This window comes from Populus euphratica, unplaced genomic scaffold (assembly GCF_000495115.2).
Source record: "Populus euphratica unplaced genomic scaffold, PopEup_1.0 scaffold1.1, whole genome shotgun sequence".
Classification (NCBI taxonomy): Eukaryota; Viridiplantae; Streptophyta; class Magnoliopsida; order Malpighiales; family Salicaceae; genus Populus; species Populus euphratica.
Window position 1 is genome coordinate 6,013,667 of NW_011499845.1, and position 17,835 is coordinate 6,031,501.

Below are 17,835 nucleotides of genomic sequence, written 5' to 3' on the forward strand. Positions count from 1 at the left end.
CATGGTCAATGCCAAACCTTGTTGGAGCGCGTGGATACACCTTCACAATGGAAGAAGGGTTCATATCCCGATGGAGACAAATGTTCTCCATTTGTAGAGCGTGATAAGCACGCTCCACAAGTAAAAGTAAAAGATGCTGCACCGAAACAATTTGTACTCACACGTAAAGTTGTAAATTGCACCTTTTATTTCTCTCTAATAATATCAAAATCAAATAATTTCAGAGGAGACCAGCAATCCATCACTGTAACAACTCATTGTCTTCCTTTCCGTTCATCACAAAGAAAACATGTCCAACCTGAAAACCCCGACCCTACTAGCTCATAAGAGGAGGTAGACTTGTTTGAAATACGGCATTGTTTGTCTTTCCAGTTTAACTCTGTTTACGAGGCTTCTTTTTTTAATTATTTTTTATATTAATATTAAAAATAAAATTTGAAAAATAAAAAAATATTATTGAATGTATTTTTAACTAAAAAATAATTTCAATCACACTAAAAAATAATAATTTCACTTCTCTATTAATGTTTATTCCATAGAAGCTGGCTCTATTAAACTAGAGTGACAAATATATACATGTGTGCGTATTAAGTTTGTTCCTGATCTAGCCAAGTCCTTCCCTTCTTTCCTTCTCTTTTTCTCTTTTTTTTTTTCACTGTTTAGAACCATTGTTCACACGCAGCTCAAAGCTCCTCACCAAGATCCCAACAATCCCATCTCTCTTGATCGCTGAACTCAATCCAATACTATTCATTTGAACAATACCTGTCCTTTTATTTTCCCTCAAAACCCAAATTTCAGCTATAAAGTTTCAGTCTTTATTGATTAATACCCATCTATATATCTTTGTTTCCCATCTATATATCTTTTTTTTAATGCATACCCATTTTTCCATTCCCTCTCTATACCTCAAATTTAGCTGAAAGTTTTGAACTTGAGATTTGATTTGCACCACCAGATGCCCCATATCACCAATAACAAGTATCCGCTTCAATATTGGATGTGTTGTTAGGATTGTTATTATGGGACCAGAGAAAAGATGGCTTTTCACTCTCTTCTCTTCAGCATTTCTTTCACTACTCTTTCTCCTAGTATATTCAATCTCTGCTTTCAGCTCCTCTAAACAGTTTCCTTCTATAATTTATCATGGAACCCACTACCCTCCTGCTTTTGCCTATTATATATCGGGCGGCAGAGGGGATAAGGACCGGATCCTTAGGCTATTGCTCGCGGTTTATCACCCAAGAAACCGTTATTTATTGCATTTGGGCGCTGAAGCATCAGATGAGGAGAGAATGAGGCTTGTTGGGGCTGTAAATGCAGTGCCTGCAATTAGGAGTTTCGGGAATGTGGATGTTATAGGGATGCCCAGTAGGCTTACTTATATGGGTTCCTCTAATCTGGCTGCAGTGTTGCGTGCTGCTGCCATTTTGTTGAGGATGGATGCAGGTTGGACTTGGTTTGTGTCTTTGAGTGCGACGGATTATCCGCTGATTACTCAGGATGGTATGTTTCTTTTCTTTTGCCTTTTTTTGGCTGAATTTTGATTGTTGGTTTTGGTTGTCTGTGGATTTGTTTGGTTTTCTAGTGTGTGTGTGTGTGTGTAGAGAGAGAGGATTGCTTGGTGAAGCATGAGACTGTGACCTGGTTCTGGAAAAATAACTCGAACTTAAATTTAGTGGCTCATTTGTTTTTTTTAAGAATTTTATTCAGGCATCTATTTTTAAGTTTTGCTTTCTTTCGTTGTTGACTCTTGAATGAGAAATTTCTTGCGTTTTGCATTCTTAAAGCTCAATGGAAAAGAGTGCATTATGGTCTGTTACTATTTTAAACATAGTTGACTTTTGAATTTCATAATTTGCCTAGTGTTTTGGATATATTTGACATATTTATGTCATATTCTGGAATATGATATTTGATGTTGTTGTTTGGAAAGTATTGAATATGACTTGAAGGAGCGATGCTTTGTGTTTCTTCTTAGTTGTCATTGCTGTTTACATGACAGAATCTATGAAGTCTTTTGAAAATTCTGGGCAGGCTAGATTACTTCATCGAATCGTAACACTTAAAATGTGGCTGCCTTTGCTTCCTTTGGCTACCTCAAACCAGGGTACCTGCAGTCCACAATGGTTTAGGAGCCAGCATGAATGATGCCATTTAGGCCACAATGTTGGTAGGGTGTGGTATGGGGAGAAAATATTGTTTACATATGTTTACTTTTATGCAAAGATGCTAGATATTCCTTTGATTGCGATAAACTTTGTAAACTAGAGACAATATGTTTTTTACTAGAACAGCTTATACTACCAATATAAAAACGATTGAGCTGAACATATCCCTGCAAGTAACCATAACCCTGGGCATCTAGGATTGGACAAATGTGGATAAGCCCACGCAAAAGGAATCTTCTATTGGACCTGCTAGAATGTGGTTCAGAGTATAGTGAAGTAGGCTGCCATGGAGGTATGATGAAGGATGATTTTTGTCAGAATTGAAGTTTTTATTAAAGTTTGACTTAATAATCGTTGCATGCTATTCAGGATGAGGTCCACCACATTATAACTTGTAAACATGGATGCACACTCATTTGTGCACTGGGTAAGTAGGTTGATGGAGGACCAAGTTTCAATCCCAGTCTGCTCATGTACAATGGGCTCTATAAAGGCCTTTTGAATTCTCAATTTAGCTAGAAGCTAAATATGATTTCTTCATTTATTCTTTGCTGTCTGAAGCAATTTTTCCCCCCCTTTTGGTGTCAGGATGAAGTTTTCTTAAGTTAGGATATTTGCAATATTGGCTGAACAGTAGCCTTCTTTGATCTTCCAATTCACACACAGCCCCTATATGTAACATTGCATATGTTGATGGACACCGTTTCAAAAAGACATTCTGAGTTTGCAAGAATTCATGGGTTTTCATTTACATTGTTGTGTTCATCAACTGTGTGTGGGCTTTCGAGTATTCTTGATGTAGGACAAGCTGCATTAAGCTAAGACTATCATTTAAAGGACATCAACTCTGCAATGAGATCAAATCTTCATGTGCCACTAAGTTGGATTCTTGAAAACAATCATGCTTTGATATTTAGGCTCACACAATAGTTTGTCTCACCTCCTGGATGCCCCCAGTGCATCAATTATGCTCTTTTCCAGGTGGGAATCAAGATATCATTATAGGACATGCCTTCACTAATACTTTATTTTCATTTTTCACTACTGAGGATGAGGGTGTTCAAATGCTTGTGCAAGCTAAAAATTGCATATCTTTTTTATAGAGAACTTGTACATATTTTATCCAGGATGTAATTTGGAATGGGATTGGATAAAGGTGGTTCTGAAAATGCAGATTGCATTTTTCATCTATTTTTAGATTCATACCATGTCCAGACTGGCTAGTATGTTGAGTATTGTGAGCGCTAGATGACAAGTGAAGGGCCTTAACATAGGCTTCTTAAATTTGACGAGTGGTTGTTTACTAACAAACTTTTACATTGAAGAGGCATGACAGAGCAAGACTGTAGAGTTTGCATAGTGATTGTTAAAATATTTAGCTTAGAGTGTTGGCAGGGCATTGAGGCTATTTAGCTATGGCAGAGGACCATGAGTAAATTTGTACCAGAAGCATGTTTCAAAATAATTATGTGATTGGATAAAAGACCATGGATATCATTTGGAACATATCCATAAAAGGTTTTGCATATTGATTCATACTTCTGGATTGGTTGGTTACTTGGCGGCAATTTTGCTATGAAATCTAATGTTTAAGGATGCAATCAGCTTGATGCACATGCCTGAGGTCCTTTCATAGCTGTATAAAAGCCTAATACAGTGCCATCCTTTACCCTTGCAAAAGGAAGGGCATCCTTGGCAATGGTATTGGTATGAAGAGTTGCTGATGAGCTGTCTATACCTTTGATAATCCCTTGTTGATTTGGAGTCAGAGAGATTTTGTAGCCACCAACACAATGCTCATTCCTGAGGACCTTTCACAGCTGTACAAAAGCACAATACATTTGATGTTGGTTAGAGATTTTGTAGCCATCAACTTGATGTTCACATGTGAGGCCTTGCCATTGTTCTATAAATCATAATGCAATCTGTCTCTGGTCATATTGCACAAGTGAATGGCCAGGGAGGCTTAAGAAGTCAGATGATTATAATGTGTAAAAATTGAAGCTGATTAATGTTTACTTGGAAGCTCATCTGCCAAGTTATATGCTAAGTAACAGGAAATCTCAGTTGATAATTAGTAGCTTTGTCACTGTTTATTTACTATTGGCAGAACTGTCTTGAATCTGTTTTCTCCTATTTGTATTTCACCAAGAAGTCTCTAGCATCAAATACACTAAATTGTTGAAAATTGCTAGGCTTCATTTCCACTGACTGTGTGGTGTCATTTTGCTCCATAATAGTATTCGGAGTTTCAAATATTTTGTTCTGTTATCTTGCAGACTTGGCTCATGTTTTCTCCTGCGTCAGCAGAGACCTCAATTTCATAGATCACACCAGTGAACTTGGATGGAAAGAGTAGGTGACATTTTTATTGCCTGATTTTATTATACTTCTGCGGCACAAAGATTTAGTAATATTTGTGTTCTGTTTATTTGACTTTGTGTAGATCTCAGAGAATTCAGCCTATTGTAGTTGACCCTGGAATTTACTTAGCCAGGAGGAGCCAGATATTTCACGCTACAGAGAAGCGGCCAACTCCTGATGGTTTCAAATTATTTACAGGCAAAGTCTATCCTCTATAGCATGCTGTTTATGCAACTTAAATTAAAGTTACGCCCATGCTTTACTTTAGTGGAAATGTTACGTGTGGTGACAGTTCTCTACCACTGCAGGTTCCCCATGGGTCATCTTGAGCAGATCATTTCTTGAATTTTGTATTCTTGGTTGGGATAACCTTCCTCGAACCCTTCTTATGTACTTCAACAATGTGGTCTTATCTGAAGAAAGCTATTTTCACTCTGTCATTTGCAATGCACCAGAGTTTAAGAATACAACTGTAAACAGTGATCTAAGGTATATGGTCTGGGACAATCCTCCGAAGATGGAACCCCATTTTCTTAACACATCTGATTATGATCTGATGGTTCAAAGTGGAGTGGCTTTTGCAAGGCAGTTTCGGAGGGATGACCCTGTGCTAGACAAGGTTGATGAGAAGATCCTTAAGCGTGGGCACAAGCGAGCTGCCCCAGGTGCATGGTGCACCGGCCGTAGAACCTGGTGGATGGATCCTTGCTCCCAGTGGGGCGATGTGAATGTTGTGAAGCCTGGTCCTCAGGCTAAGAAATTTGAGGAGACAATTAAAAACCTTCTTGATGAATGGAACTCTCAGATGAATCAGTGCAAGTGAAAGATGCACATATTATAGGTTTATTGTCCGAGACTGGTGCAATTTTTTTCGCATCTGAATTTTGTCTACCACTTCGGAGGATGACCATCAATAGACATTGATTGTTTGATGTTTAGGTCCGTTTATTGGGCTTCTCCCCTCGCAGGCTATGATATTGTTTGTAGGAGTGGCAGAGTCGAAGGGAAACAAGTGAATTCACTTGGAGGTTTTTCTGAATTGCGTCCTGTCATGGAACTGGTAAACTGCGCATCAATAAGAGGATCTCCCCCTTTATGCTGCCATCGGCACGCCTTTGTATGTTCAATCTTTTGTTAAGCTCTCTTCAAAAGTTGCAACGGAAGCTCATTCACTAAGTTCTTATTTGCTCTCTATCTCAATATGTATTGGCAAATGGCAAGAAAGGATTAAACAAGGAAAGCGTAGCTTATTTTAATGGACAAATGGTTAAAAACATGAAGATGGATGTGCTATTCTTCTGACACTTTCTGTTGAGTGTTGAATAGGCGGGGGTGAGCGCAAGAGAAACAACAATCCAAACATGTATTTGGGAAATGGGATCTGTTTTTTTGTCTCAACAAATGGGCATGTAGATAAGTGACGGAACCTAGCCTTATCAACCAACCAACCTGATGCGGTTCGAGGACTTTCTCTAAAAAATGGTTGTTAAAATCCCTTCCGAGGAAGGACGGCTAATTCCAGTCAATAGTGCCCTTCCGATTCCCATTTTACTAAGCTTGATTATCTCTATCAAACATGGGTCTCTCTCGATTCTCCAATTTTCTATCAAGAACACCGAAAAGAGTTCCTCTTCTCTTCTCTTCTTCCCTCAATCTCGAGCCTATTGTCTTGAGATCGCTTATAAACATCTAAAACCAAACTCTTTCTTTCCATTCAACACCCAATATTGAAAGCCCATGTGGGTCTCTATTAAAACCTCATTTTATCGTCCACGGGTCAATCCATGGTTATTTACAGTAAACCCTTGTCTTTACTGATGCCAGCAACAAAAGCACACAACTTACAGCTGATAAAATTGTTGAAGACGCTGAAAATATCTGCAAATTATTGTAAAAAAAGTCCAGTTCTGGCGCTGAGGCGTCGATCAATAAGGCTTCTATTGAAGTGTCATCAAGTTCAATTTTTGAAGCGTCGAAGAAGCTAAGCAATGGAGGTGCTCTTGCATTATCGTTCTTTAGATGGGCAGAGAAGAAAAAAGGGTTTCAATACAGCATAGATAGCTACCATGCCTAGATTGAATCTGTAGGAAAAATCAAGCAGTTTAAAGTATCATGGAACATGGTTACTGCCAAGAAGCTAAAAGGGTTATTGACTAAATAAACTTTTGCACTGATTTCAAGGAGATATGCAAGAGCAAGGAATGTTAAAGAAGCAGTAGAGGCATTATGAAAATGGAGAAGTTTGGATTGAAGATTGAGTCATCAGCTGTTAATAGATTGCTTGATACTTTGTGGCTTGTGCAAGTCGAGGCAGATAGAGCGAGCACAATTGGTGCTCGATAAAATGAATAAGATAAGATTCTTGGCTGATATAAGTCACATGCGATATTGCTAAAAAGTGGGGTCAAGAGAAAAACCTCTCGCGGCTTATTGAAGTCTACAACGAAATGAAAGATGAGGGCTTTGAACCGGATGTTGTCACTTACGGTGTTCTTATCAATGCACGCTGTAAAGTTAGGAGGTATGATGATGCAATTGAGTTGTTTCTTGAGATGGAAACTAGGAATTGTAAGCCTAGTCCTCACATACATTGTATATTGATTAATGGCTTGGGAGCTGAAAAGAGTTTGAGTGAAGCACTTGAGTTTTTTGAGTGATCAAAGGCTAGTGGTTTTGCTCCAGAGGCACCTACTCACAATGCTCTTGTGGGGGCTTATTGCTGGTCAGAGAGAATGCATGATGTGCAGTGGACGATTGATGACATGAGAAGAGTGGAGTTGGTCCAAATGCGAGAACCTATGATATTATACTTCACCATCTGATAAGGGCTGGAAAAACCAAAATGGCTTATTCAGTTTTCCAGAAAATGAGCAGTGACAGATGTGAGATGTGAGCCAACTGTGAGTACCGATGACGGATGTTTTGCAATGGGGATAGAGTGGATATGGCGATAAAGGTACAGGATCAGATGAAGGCCTAGGGAGGTCTTCCTGTTATGCATATGTTCTCTACATTAATTAACAGTTTGTGCCATGAGAATAAGCTGGATGAGGCTTGCATGTACTTTTCAGGAGATGTTGGATGTGGGTATTCGGCCTCCAGCACGGTTGTTTAGCTATCTGAAACAAAATCTTCTCGATGAGGGCAAGAAGGACATTGTTGCGTTTTTTTGAAAAGAAGCTTGATAAGCTAAGGAGAGCTCCAATAGTCAAGCTGAGGCGAGGGAGAGATGCCATGGGGTATTGGAAATTGATCTGTCTCAAGGTTTTAACTGACTCAGATAGACATATCTCATCTATTGCTGATTAACAGGATCTGGGTATTGTATGTGATATTACACTGGTACCTGGTATGAAATGCATTCAATGTTGGCCTAATTCTATGAAATATTCTTCATATGTTCTGATATTAAATCTGTTCAGTGTTATCATCTTTTCAAGTTTTTCTGGTTCTTATCAAATCTGTGCATGATTCAGTGCTACTGATTGTTTGATCAAGACAGATGACTCTGAATTAACTTCTTGGTCGGTAAATCAGCTAATAAATTGGTTTGGGTTTAGGGGATCAGGGCTCGATGCTGCTATACATGCATCCGTTTCTACGAATATGTGCGTACTTTTCTTAATGGTTTCCAAACTGGTCCCTGTCACTCTTCATCTGGCTCTCTGCACTCATGCTTCCTGTTTTGTTCTACCTTTACGATGCCATGGGTTTGTTGGAGATTTCAGTGGCTTGCGAGCTTGCACCGTATTCTGACTTCATCTCAATCAGAAGATATGGGATCCTTTTGTACATGGCTTTGTAACAACTTACTGTGCTCAGATATTTGCTGAGTTTGGATACCGTTGATTTTCTGGTTTGCCATGGATTGAGTGCAATATTTCAGAGGAGCCTTAGAAGAATCGGTGAAAAATTCAAGGGGGTTTTATTATTCTTCCAAGTATCACAAATTTCTGTCTCCTCCTAACTTTCACGAGCCACCACATTTGCTCTATTTTGATGTCGACAAAAATCCGACCATCCTCTTAACCGTTCATTTTTTTCATATTCACTGAAAGCGGGCGCTATCCAGAATTTTGCATATTTCTTCTTGATAGCTAGATAAGGGCGAGGCTTTGACTGCATCATATTGTTTCATATTGTTTCATGCATACACACAATAAATAATGCCATGTACACAGCATCCAAGAAACAAATATAACAGGACAGCGTCATGTTCAATTTCTTGAATAAGACATCACCTTGGGCCTTGTTCTTTAAAAATTTGCAGTACTTGATATACATTTCCAGAATTCCAGCTTCCCTTTTCGAGAGCTCATTCATTGTTTGCGATGGAAGATAGATCAATACTGGTTTTTAAAACTTTCCTGTGGCTGTGGTTTACCTGTCAAGTTCCAGCTACTCAATGATTCTGCAGTTCTGCTTGAAAATGCGATAGTTTATAGTTCATCTATATGGCATTGTACTTGATTAACCTTCCCTGCCCTCGAAAGAAAATAAAGCATAAAATAATGGAGTGTTAAACTCTTTAATCGAGGCCGCAATCATCAATAATGATAATGCAAGAATCAGACTTTGCATCTTTTGGTGCCATTCTTGATGGTGCAATCACACGTTTTGGAAATTAAGAGCGAGTCGTACTGTAACTTCAGCAACAAGGGTCAGTTCAGTTGAAGCTGATTAAGAGGAGAACAGTAATTGTCTTCCGATTGAGATCCCGTGCTGCTATCATTATCATGTTCGCAGGGCAGAATAAAGCAATCACTGTTTCAAATATTCCTACTCAATGCCGTCAACCGATCCCTTTTCAATTGGTTGTAGCCGACTAAAGAATCCGGGCGATGACTTCGGCCTACAGATTAGAAATCATGTATCTCATACAAAAACTTCTGACACAGCCAGGCAAATTGACTTATCTACAGGTCTGAGTTCAGTCTTCAGTTATTGAACCATTTTCAACACAAGTTAAAGAAAGCCTTGCAATCGCCCGGGAGGACCATCAACCCAATTAGTTTGCCTTTAGCTTAGACGATAGTTCATTTTCAAGAGCTCTAACGGCATGAAAAATGATAACCTTCAATAGCAATTCACAGCTATGCCACTTTCTTTTTTCTTAAAATAAAGTTTGATTCTTAAAATAGATCCTCCACACTTAAACTGGCTCAAACTAGTATATCAATAATCTCACGTCAACTGAGAAAGTTAGATGTCCATACAAGCATTCCAATAAGCTCAGATCATATCCTAGATCAACTGAATCATGTATGAGTCAATATCATTGCATCCATCAGCTCATAAGTGTGGAAAACTAAAAAGAATTAGAATTTCATTTCAAAAATCATCATTTCACAATATCACGGCGTAGTTTTATTGTTTCACATCAAGTCAATAAGAAAATGGAATCCAATTACAACACTAACAACTTGAACACAAACCTTTTTACAAGAAGGGACACGAAAGTGGCAGTGAATGAATGCACTTACAAAATAGAGTTCAGCAGAGAGGTACACAGAAGCAGAAAAGAAAGGGCTATCAAGATCTTTATGGCCTTAAAATCCACTACAATCTTTTCAGCGTTGCTTGCAGTTGCAGTCGGTTCTTGCATCACTAAACTCCCCTCAAGACCATGAACAGCAAGCCAACTATTGCTATAAATTTCAGGAACAATGACCTGAACTCCATTGAACATCAAGAAAGTACTAGATACAGTTACATTTATTTTAAACCCCCTCAAATAGGTAGGTAACACCACCCCATCATCAAGACTAACCAAATCCCTCCACGAAATCTTGCAAGGCACGACATGCCTAAGAAAGATTGAACGGCAATCACTAAAATCACCCATAAAACCTTTCATAATTTCATCAACAGGAGCCAAGATTGTTAACCTGGTATGGTCCTTAAACTTCGCCAATTGCAAATCAAGAAACGAGGCCATAACAGAATACCCTCTTGATTTCAAAACCCCACTAGCCTCCTCAAATGAGTAATCATCTTCACCAGATGTAACATAGCATCCACGAATTCCACCAGTACTCCCATTAATGGACCCAGAAACCGTAAAATCCGGACCAAGAAAATTGTCCACACCAAAGATTACTAGAAACCCATCATCATATAAAGCCGGCCCGTTAATCTTGACACCGTTTACCGAGGTTTGACTATCAGCATTAGAACTGATGACGAGGGAGTGATTGGAGAAAAGAGTGGGGATTTGGTATCCAGGAGGGAGGGATTTGAGGGAGCTTAGAGAGAAAGACCGAGGGGTGAAGTGGAAATGAAGGAGATCAAGAGAGGGCTGGCCTGAAAGAGAAAATGCAGTATCAGAGGGAGAGAAGATGGTGAGAGATTGAGATGGTGGGATTAGATCAGTTTGAGAGCCAAATTCAAGAATGAGAGCCATGGCTACATAGCCTGAATTTGAGAGGATTTGGGTGGCATCAAGTATGCTGTATATAGGGAGAGAAGAAGAGAAAGAAATGAGGAGAGAAAGGAGAATGATGGACATGAGAAATTGGGTAGCCATTGAAGACCTTGGAGTTCTTTCTTTCTTTCTCTCTTTTTCAGGGTTCTTGGATTCTAGTTTTGTAGTGAGAAGAGGGGGGGGGGGGGGGGGGGAGAAATAGCTTGTCTCTGTTTGAGGGAGGGCTGTGGTTAGCTTTGAAGGGAAGGGGTCCTTGGCGGGGAAAAAGTTTTACACGTGGAAGAGCAGGGCTTGTTATTGGGGGGGTGGAATCAAAAGTCAGTTATAAATACAGCTGGCGGATTAGGCAGGGGCAATTTTGACGGAAGCCGTATTAAGCCTTTTTTTTCTTTTTCCTTTTTTTTTTGGGGGCATGAATTAAGCTTTTTTATCGTTAAAAAAATAACAGAAAATAATCATATTATATTCTCCAAATAAAGATAGAATAATTATGTAGCTTGATTTTATTATACATTATTAGATATAACATTTTAAATGACAACTGTTTTGTTCTTTCATTTTTATTCTTATACTTGTTTGAGAAATATTTCATGATATTTTCTTGGATTGTCATAAGTATCCTTCATTTTTTTTTTGGTTATATATATATATATATATATATATATATATAATCCACCTTTTTCATTTATTTTAATTATTTAGATTACTTGAGAATTATTTTTATCAAGAAACCCTCAATAACTAATATTAAATTTTCAATTATAAGACTTTTTTTTTATCATTTTCATATACTTTATTAACCAATACTGAGTGCATTAGCAGTCCAATATTCTAGATTTTATTCTTAAATCAACTTATTATCAGGCAGGCCGAGTTGTAGAAGCCCATGTCCTGCTTGACTGGCAGCCCATAGGACCTCGAATAGAAAAGGAAACTAAAAATCTTTCCCCAGTTTAAAAATTAAAAATAGTTGCAGGCTTCCTAGTGCATAAAAGTGATATGAAGTATTTTTATAAATTTGTTGCATCTCTAAAATACATATACATTCTGCCGACAAAGGACAAACTACAAGAACACTCAACAACAAGAGTAAGCTAAACCATTGAACCTTTAGTTCTGGGCTTGAAACATGGCGTTGACCAAAAAACACGAGATGCTGGAAGTAACTGATCAGTGCCTAGAGGACATTGGTGAAAAACAGCGAAACCCCATGCTTGTTGCAGCAGTCTATGGCATCCTTATCCCTGATGCTCCTCCCACCAGGCTCTGCGATAACACCAACACCAGCTTCACATGCCTCTTCCACTGCATCGTTCCAAGCTGTTAACCGAACATGCATGTTATTAGTGCATATGTACACCAGCACTGCTCTTGTTTTGCTAGTGAATGGGATACAAAATTCATCAAACAAAAAGCTCGAAGTAAGCATTTCATCTGTGCTAATATGCATTAGCCAGTTTATATTCTGTACCCAAGATCAGCATTTTTCAACAGTACCCTTAATTGCAATAACTTTATTATTAGAAGTAAATACCAAGTGGAAAGAATGCATCGCTGGCCAAAGCAGCTCGCTTGACCTCATCCCCTGCTTTCCTCAAGGCTATTCTCAAACTTTCTAGACGGTTCGGCTGCCCACTTCCCATGCCTAGCATACAATTATTCTGCCCAAACAATGATAAGGGTGAGAATTCTTTGGAATGTGTTCGCGGTCAATTCACAAAGAATTCTCAAATCTAAGATTCATCAAAGTACAAACCCTTGCAATTACAATAGCATTGCTCTTTACATGCTTCACGCAGAGCCATGCAAACTCTGCATCACGAAGCTCACTTCCTATTGGACCCTTGTCAGACATGACCTTAAATTGGATGTCTTGGGGGGTAAGGTCATCTGAATCCTGAGCTAACCATCCACCACCAACTTGTCTCAGTGAAAGTTTTCCTTTCTCGTTACTTTTTGCCTCCAGGATCCTCAATGTCTTTGATTTGCCACGGAGGATCTCGAGTCCCTTCTTTGTATACTTGGGAGCAACAACAATCTCATAAGACATCCGGGTTTCACCATCTGTCGGGCTTCTGAACTCCCTGATTTCCTTAGCAAGAGCCTTTAAGCACATAAATAATAAAAATCCAGACAACACAAGGTAGAAATCCTTGCTATGGTTCTCAAGTCTGTATCGTATACGTATAACTAGACAAATTCTACCTCGCGACTGTGAAGAGGCACTTATAGCCCATTCATATACCTAATTTTCATTGGTAAGCAGTCCACCAACCAAAACATTAAAGAAACTACAATTGGATTAACGACCAGATGCTGGTGAAAATCAATATTAACGACCAGATGGTTCTCAATGTTCGATTTGAAACCCATAAACCACAACTCACCTCATCAACTTCTATATTAAAGGCTACGATGCCACCAAATGCACTCACTGGATCTGCTTTGACAGCCAACCTATAAGCTTCGAGGATATCATGGCGAGAAGCTACCCCGCAGGGATTTGTATGCTTTACAATTAAACATGTAGGGTTCTGAAACTCTGACACGCAGTCCCAAGCTGCATCAACTTCTATGGTTTGTCAGGAACTTCATAAGCTATGTCAACTTGTTACGTTAGGCCTACTCACGTGGGTGATTCGGTGGTGAAATACAAAAAATAAAAAAACTGACAAACCAGTGATAAAAACAAGGTACAAGGAATGTAACTTGTGAACACTGATACGTCATATGTTTTTGACAAGATTTCCATGACTATTTCTTGAACAAGTACAGTACAATAAGAGGGGTAAGCTAAAGATCTGGAAGTTTAAGAATATCGAAGAACTTCACCCACAGGGCAGCTGAACATATATGTAAATGTGCCAACACAGGCACAAAAATCTTAATGGGAAGAAAAGATGAACAAACTATAGATAACTTTTTAAGCTAGACAAATTCAGTATAAAGGTAAGTAGAGGAGCCAGTCTAGTTTTTCTAACCAGGCGTTACTAAATGAAGTGGACAGTATAATCTTTAGAAGCAGGGGTTGCTGATTATAAGTGCTGAATTTTCAAGGGGCTTCCCTTCGGAACTTTTTGCTCCCACTGATCCTCCCACCCACATTACCAGCAGCAATGACGACACTCAATGTAATCTTGTTCCCAGGAATCCTAATACCACAAGTGTGTTATACATTTTCACTACAAAATTAAGTTTGAAATCTACATCAGGCATGCAAATGCAACAATACTGAAAGCAGGCAATATCCAGTTCACAAAGCTAGTGCCTATTTTAGTAAGTTTCTGGGTCATTCAATCGAGGGGTCAATAGTCATAGAAAAAATATGAAATGGAGAACAAGATGTAGAACAAAATTTGAATTTCAGTTCTTGATGATAATAAAGGTGGATGCAATAGTTTCAGTCTTGTAGATTGCCTCAGCTTCCCATGATGTTGAATAGCAGTTGCAATACCACCAGCATTTTGATGAGGATTTTCACCATAAAGAAGAGAACTGTTAAGCTCAAGAAGCACTGTAAAGGTGGGAGGGAGTTTATCTTCAAATGTCTAAGAACAGCCTTGTCAATTTATCTACCCAATCACGGACCAGGAAAACACAACATTGAATTTTCATAAAAATAATTCAGTTCCTAATTTTTTTAATACTTGCAAAACCATCCATCGTAATTCCAAGTTGTCCTTTCTGTTTTTACCAAATTATTTAGTAATTGGGAGGAATCTTTTGAACCAGAATATATTATTAAAACTGCATAACTGCAAATGTTTATTGGCGCCATTAATTGTAAACTGTGGGTTAAAAGTCCATGATTAAACAGTAAAATCAAAAGAATACCCCCCACAGTTTGTTTCCACAGCCACTCTGAAACTGCAGAATCATTGGAAGCACAATGTTGAAAATCCCTTACAAGCAAGCTTTCTCCGGAACTGTTGATCATCCTGATCTCCTTCAAGAGATTCTATAAGTGCAGGGTAGTCTTGTGAATCAACAACGATTTATGATTCTGTTCAGAAAGAATTGGTTGGTTGGACTGCAAAATAGTGAAATGTGAAATAGAAATTTCCCTCCATGCATGCATACAGTGATTTGCACACCATGATAGAATACTTTGGGCACACTTGGTATTGAAACTTAAAAAGGAGGAGAGCAATTTGCTGGTTTTGAAAATAGCATGCTGTTGGCAGCTATTTCAAAGCATTATACTTTGACAGGATGCAGGGGAGTAAATTAATTTTGCATATATTTTTGTATATGCTGAATGTCACCCCAACAAGTCTCCAAAATTAAACAAAACATCTCGTTGTCTTCACTCTGTTCAGCCAGATTTCCATTCTTCCTTCCTCCGCTAATGCTAGTGCAATACTGGAGGATTTGGCCCAAGATAAAACTGGAGAGACATTGATAAAAACAGACTCAGCACGTTAAATTCGATACATTTTTTATTTCTTCCTTCAGATGATACATCCTTTTTAAAAAAAATCACTTGAAAACTTTCAACATGGAGAAGAAGAGGGATTTTTCCATCGGTGTTGATGCTCAATCCAACCTAGCCAATCTACGTCTATGCCTTGATTTGTTTCGCGGGGAAGTTAAAAGAAGCTGGAAACTTGCTCGCTGCCACGGATTACACTCCCCCCCAACCGATAATATATGTTGGGTTTTCCGGTGGAAGGTTGGATTATATTAAACAAGCAAAGGAAATCCACGTCAAGCGGACTCATTCGGACTCCTTCCCCAAGTTCAAAGCTGCTTTTTCAGCAAGATTAGATCGCTGTATAGATTGATTCCCTCGGCCCATAGCTTTGGGCTATTTAAATGGACCATGAATTTGTTTGGAGTGGAGGCTTTAAGTTTGCGTTGCTTGACAATTTAATCTCAACTTTATAGATATCGACTTGATGGGTTTTATTTTATAGTTACTCTAATGGAGGGTATAAATAGTTGATTTTTAGCGTGCGCACACACGTGTGTGTATAATTCAGTAAATAGAGTGTAAATATTCATATTTTTTACCACCCGTGAAGATGTATCAGCAAAGAGTCCTTACTGCTAGCTGCAAGACAATTAATCTTTTCTTTTCTATCCTGCAACCGAAGAAGCAGCATGGAAAAGAACTACCTTTTCTGTATTTTATAAAAAAAATTAAATTTTTTTATCTTTTTAAATTATTTTATTATACTGATATTATAAATAATTTTTTTTAAAAAAATATTTTTAAAAATAACTACTATTGTATTTTTAAATATCCTAAACATGCTTTTCAATCACATCATTATAGTAAGTTGAAACGTGGAGCGTGTGAGTGAGTGTAGCTTTGGACACGTTGACGTCGACTTACCAAGTCATGCATATATAATGAAGACGTGTTTATAATATTTTTATAAAAATATTTTTTCAAATTATTTATTTATTTTTTATATAAACATATCTGAAAATATATAAAAATATTTAATATAATATCCTTTAACATGAATGAATTTTGAAAAATAAAATGGAGCAAACACTGCTCTCGAAATCAAGAGGAAGCAGCGCTTGATCTGTAATTAATAAGGCTTCGAGGGCACTGTGGTTAGTTAAATAGACAGATTTGATCTTGATCAGGGCCCAAAGAGGCCACCCTATCATATCTCTGTCAAGCGGACGGATACCAATCAATCAAATGAATCCCGATAAGACATTAGAGTAGTATCCATCATAGCCCTGAAGCATGGGATGATGGACCCCAGCCGAAACCATAAAAACCATCCCGGGTCTTTGATGGCCCTCGAGCTCTGTCCTCTCCCGAATTGTACCGCACTCCTTCTTTGGATGTCCTCAGATGCTGAGCTCGGAGAATTTCACTCTTCTGGGGAACTCAGACCTTAAATGGTCATGTTCCACGACGCTGAGAAACAGCAAAAAGTTAGTGGCAGTTATGGTAATTGCGTGGTGAGAAAAAACCAGACACCTGATTCAGAAGAAAAGGTAATAAAGGCAAGTAAAGGAAAAGGCGAGCCCGACTGTTGTCTGGGACAGCATGCAGTGAGATTTGCAGTGGCTGAGGAGCAAGTAATGATGACCTAACACACACTTCCCTAGCCTTTTTAGACCCTGTAAATTCTTGCAATTTTCTTGCATCACTTTAACCCTTTGTGTGATTGCGTGCCACCCTATGGACATGACTCTCCCATGATTTATTAAGCAAGTGCCCTTACACCATGTTAGGAAGCTAGGCTCTTCTCTCCCCTGCGCCAATTGTCGTGGCAAGCACGAGTCTTTTGTACGCAGATAGTTTCAAATAAGAGGAAGGAGGTTAGGGAATTGTGTACCAAAAAAAGGTTAAAAAGTGGACTTTGTTTCCATTGTTTTTTGGTTTTACAACCAGGGCACAGGGGCAGGCTCTCCATCTCATGGCAAAGGACCAAATGGTCACGTTTATCTATTTTCCCTTTTTGCACAGATGACCCGTGGACTTTGCCTATTTTTATGTTCATCCCCATCATCTAATGATTTTACATGTGATTACCTAGCATTTGTTTTTTTTCTTCAAATTAATTTTTTAATTAAAGGTATGTTTTTGATAATCTAAAATTTCAAAATAAAAACAAAAAACTTTTCCCTAACTGCCACCAACAAAATACCAACGCCAAAAAAGGTGCTTGGTTGGTTGTTACATTAGCCCAGCCATGTGATAACCGGGCAAGCACCGAAAACGTGCTATGAACTAATTTCCAGGAAATAGAAACAAGGTAAATAACAAACTCGCTAGCGAGCTATCATTGATTTCCTAGTCAAGTCCTCGAAACAAAAAAACTTCGCAATCAAAACTCGCTAGCAAGCTATCATTGATTTTTTAACACAGGCATGTTATCTTTTTTTACCCGCTAGTTGCCCCGT

The 17,835-nt window shown here is 38.5% G+C and overlaps 2 protein-coding genes and 2 pseudogenes across 2 annotated transcripts; 2 read left to right on the forward strand and 2 right to left on the reverse strand.

The window, feature by feature from the left end:
• The first annotated feature begins 561 nt into the window (after window positions 1-561).
• Window positions 562-5,821, forward strand: LOC105124670 (xylosyltransferase 1-like). Its single transcript, XM_011024781.1, has 4 exons — window positions 562-1,506; window positions 4,451-4,526; window positions 4,618-4,733; window positions 4,844-5,821. The coding sequence occupies exons 1-4, from the start codon at window positions 1,023-1,025 to the stop codon at window positions 5,356-5,358; spliced, it is 1,191 nt and encodes a 396-aa protein (XP_011023083.1). The 5' UTR covers window positions 562-1,022; the 3' UTR covers window positions 5,359-5,821.
• LOC105128207 (pentatricopeptide repeat-containing protein At1g71060, mitochondrial-like) lies at window positions 5,587-8,586 on the forward strand (annotated as a pseudogene).
• Window positions 8,587-9,859: 1,273 nt separating this feature from the next.
• On the reverse strand, window positions 9,860-11,127 carry LOC105124681 (putative fasciclin-like arabinogalactan protein 20). Its single transcript, XM_011024788.1, has one exon. It carries the CDS (start codon window positions 11,059-11,061, stop codon window positions 10,015-10,017), a length of 1,047 nt encoding a protein of 348 aa, XP_011023090.1. The 5' UTR covers window positions 11,062-11,127; the 3' UTR covers window positions 9,860-10,014.
• Window positions 11,128-12,098: 971 nt separating this feature from the next.
• On the reverse strand, window positions 12,099-14,954 carry LOC105128213 (bifunctional purine biosynthesis protein purH-like; annotated as a pseudogene).
• Window positions 14,955-17,835: the final 2,881 nt, after the last annotated feature.

Excerpts from the sequence above, each read along its gene's own strand:
- LOC105124670 (XM_011024781.1), top strand. The coding sequence starts at position 1,023 with ATGGGACCAGAGAAAAGATGGCTTTTCACTCTCTTCTCTTCAGCATTT. Across the intron at positions 1,507-4,450 it reads TCCGCTGATTACTCAGGATG|ACTTGGCTCATGTTTTCTCC; the intron begins GTATGTTTCTTT and ends GTTATCTTGCAG. Across the intron at positions 4,527-4,617 it reads AGTGAACTTGGATGGAAAGA|ATCTCAGAGAATTCAGCCTA; the intron begins GTAGGTGACATT and ends GACTTTGTGTAG.
- LOC105124681 (XM_011024788.1), bottom strand. The coding sequence starts at position 11,061 with ATGGCTACCCAATTTCTCATGTCCATCATTCTCCTTTCTCTCCTCATT.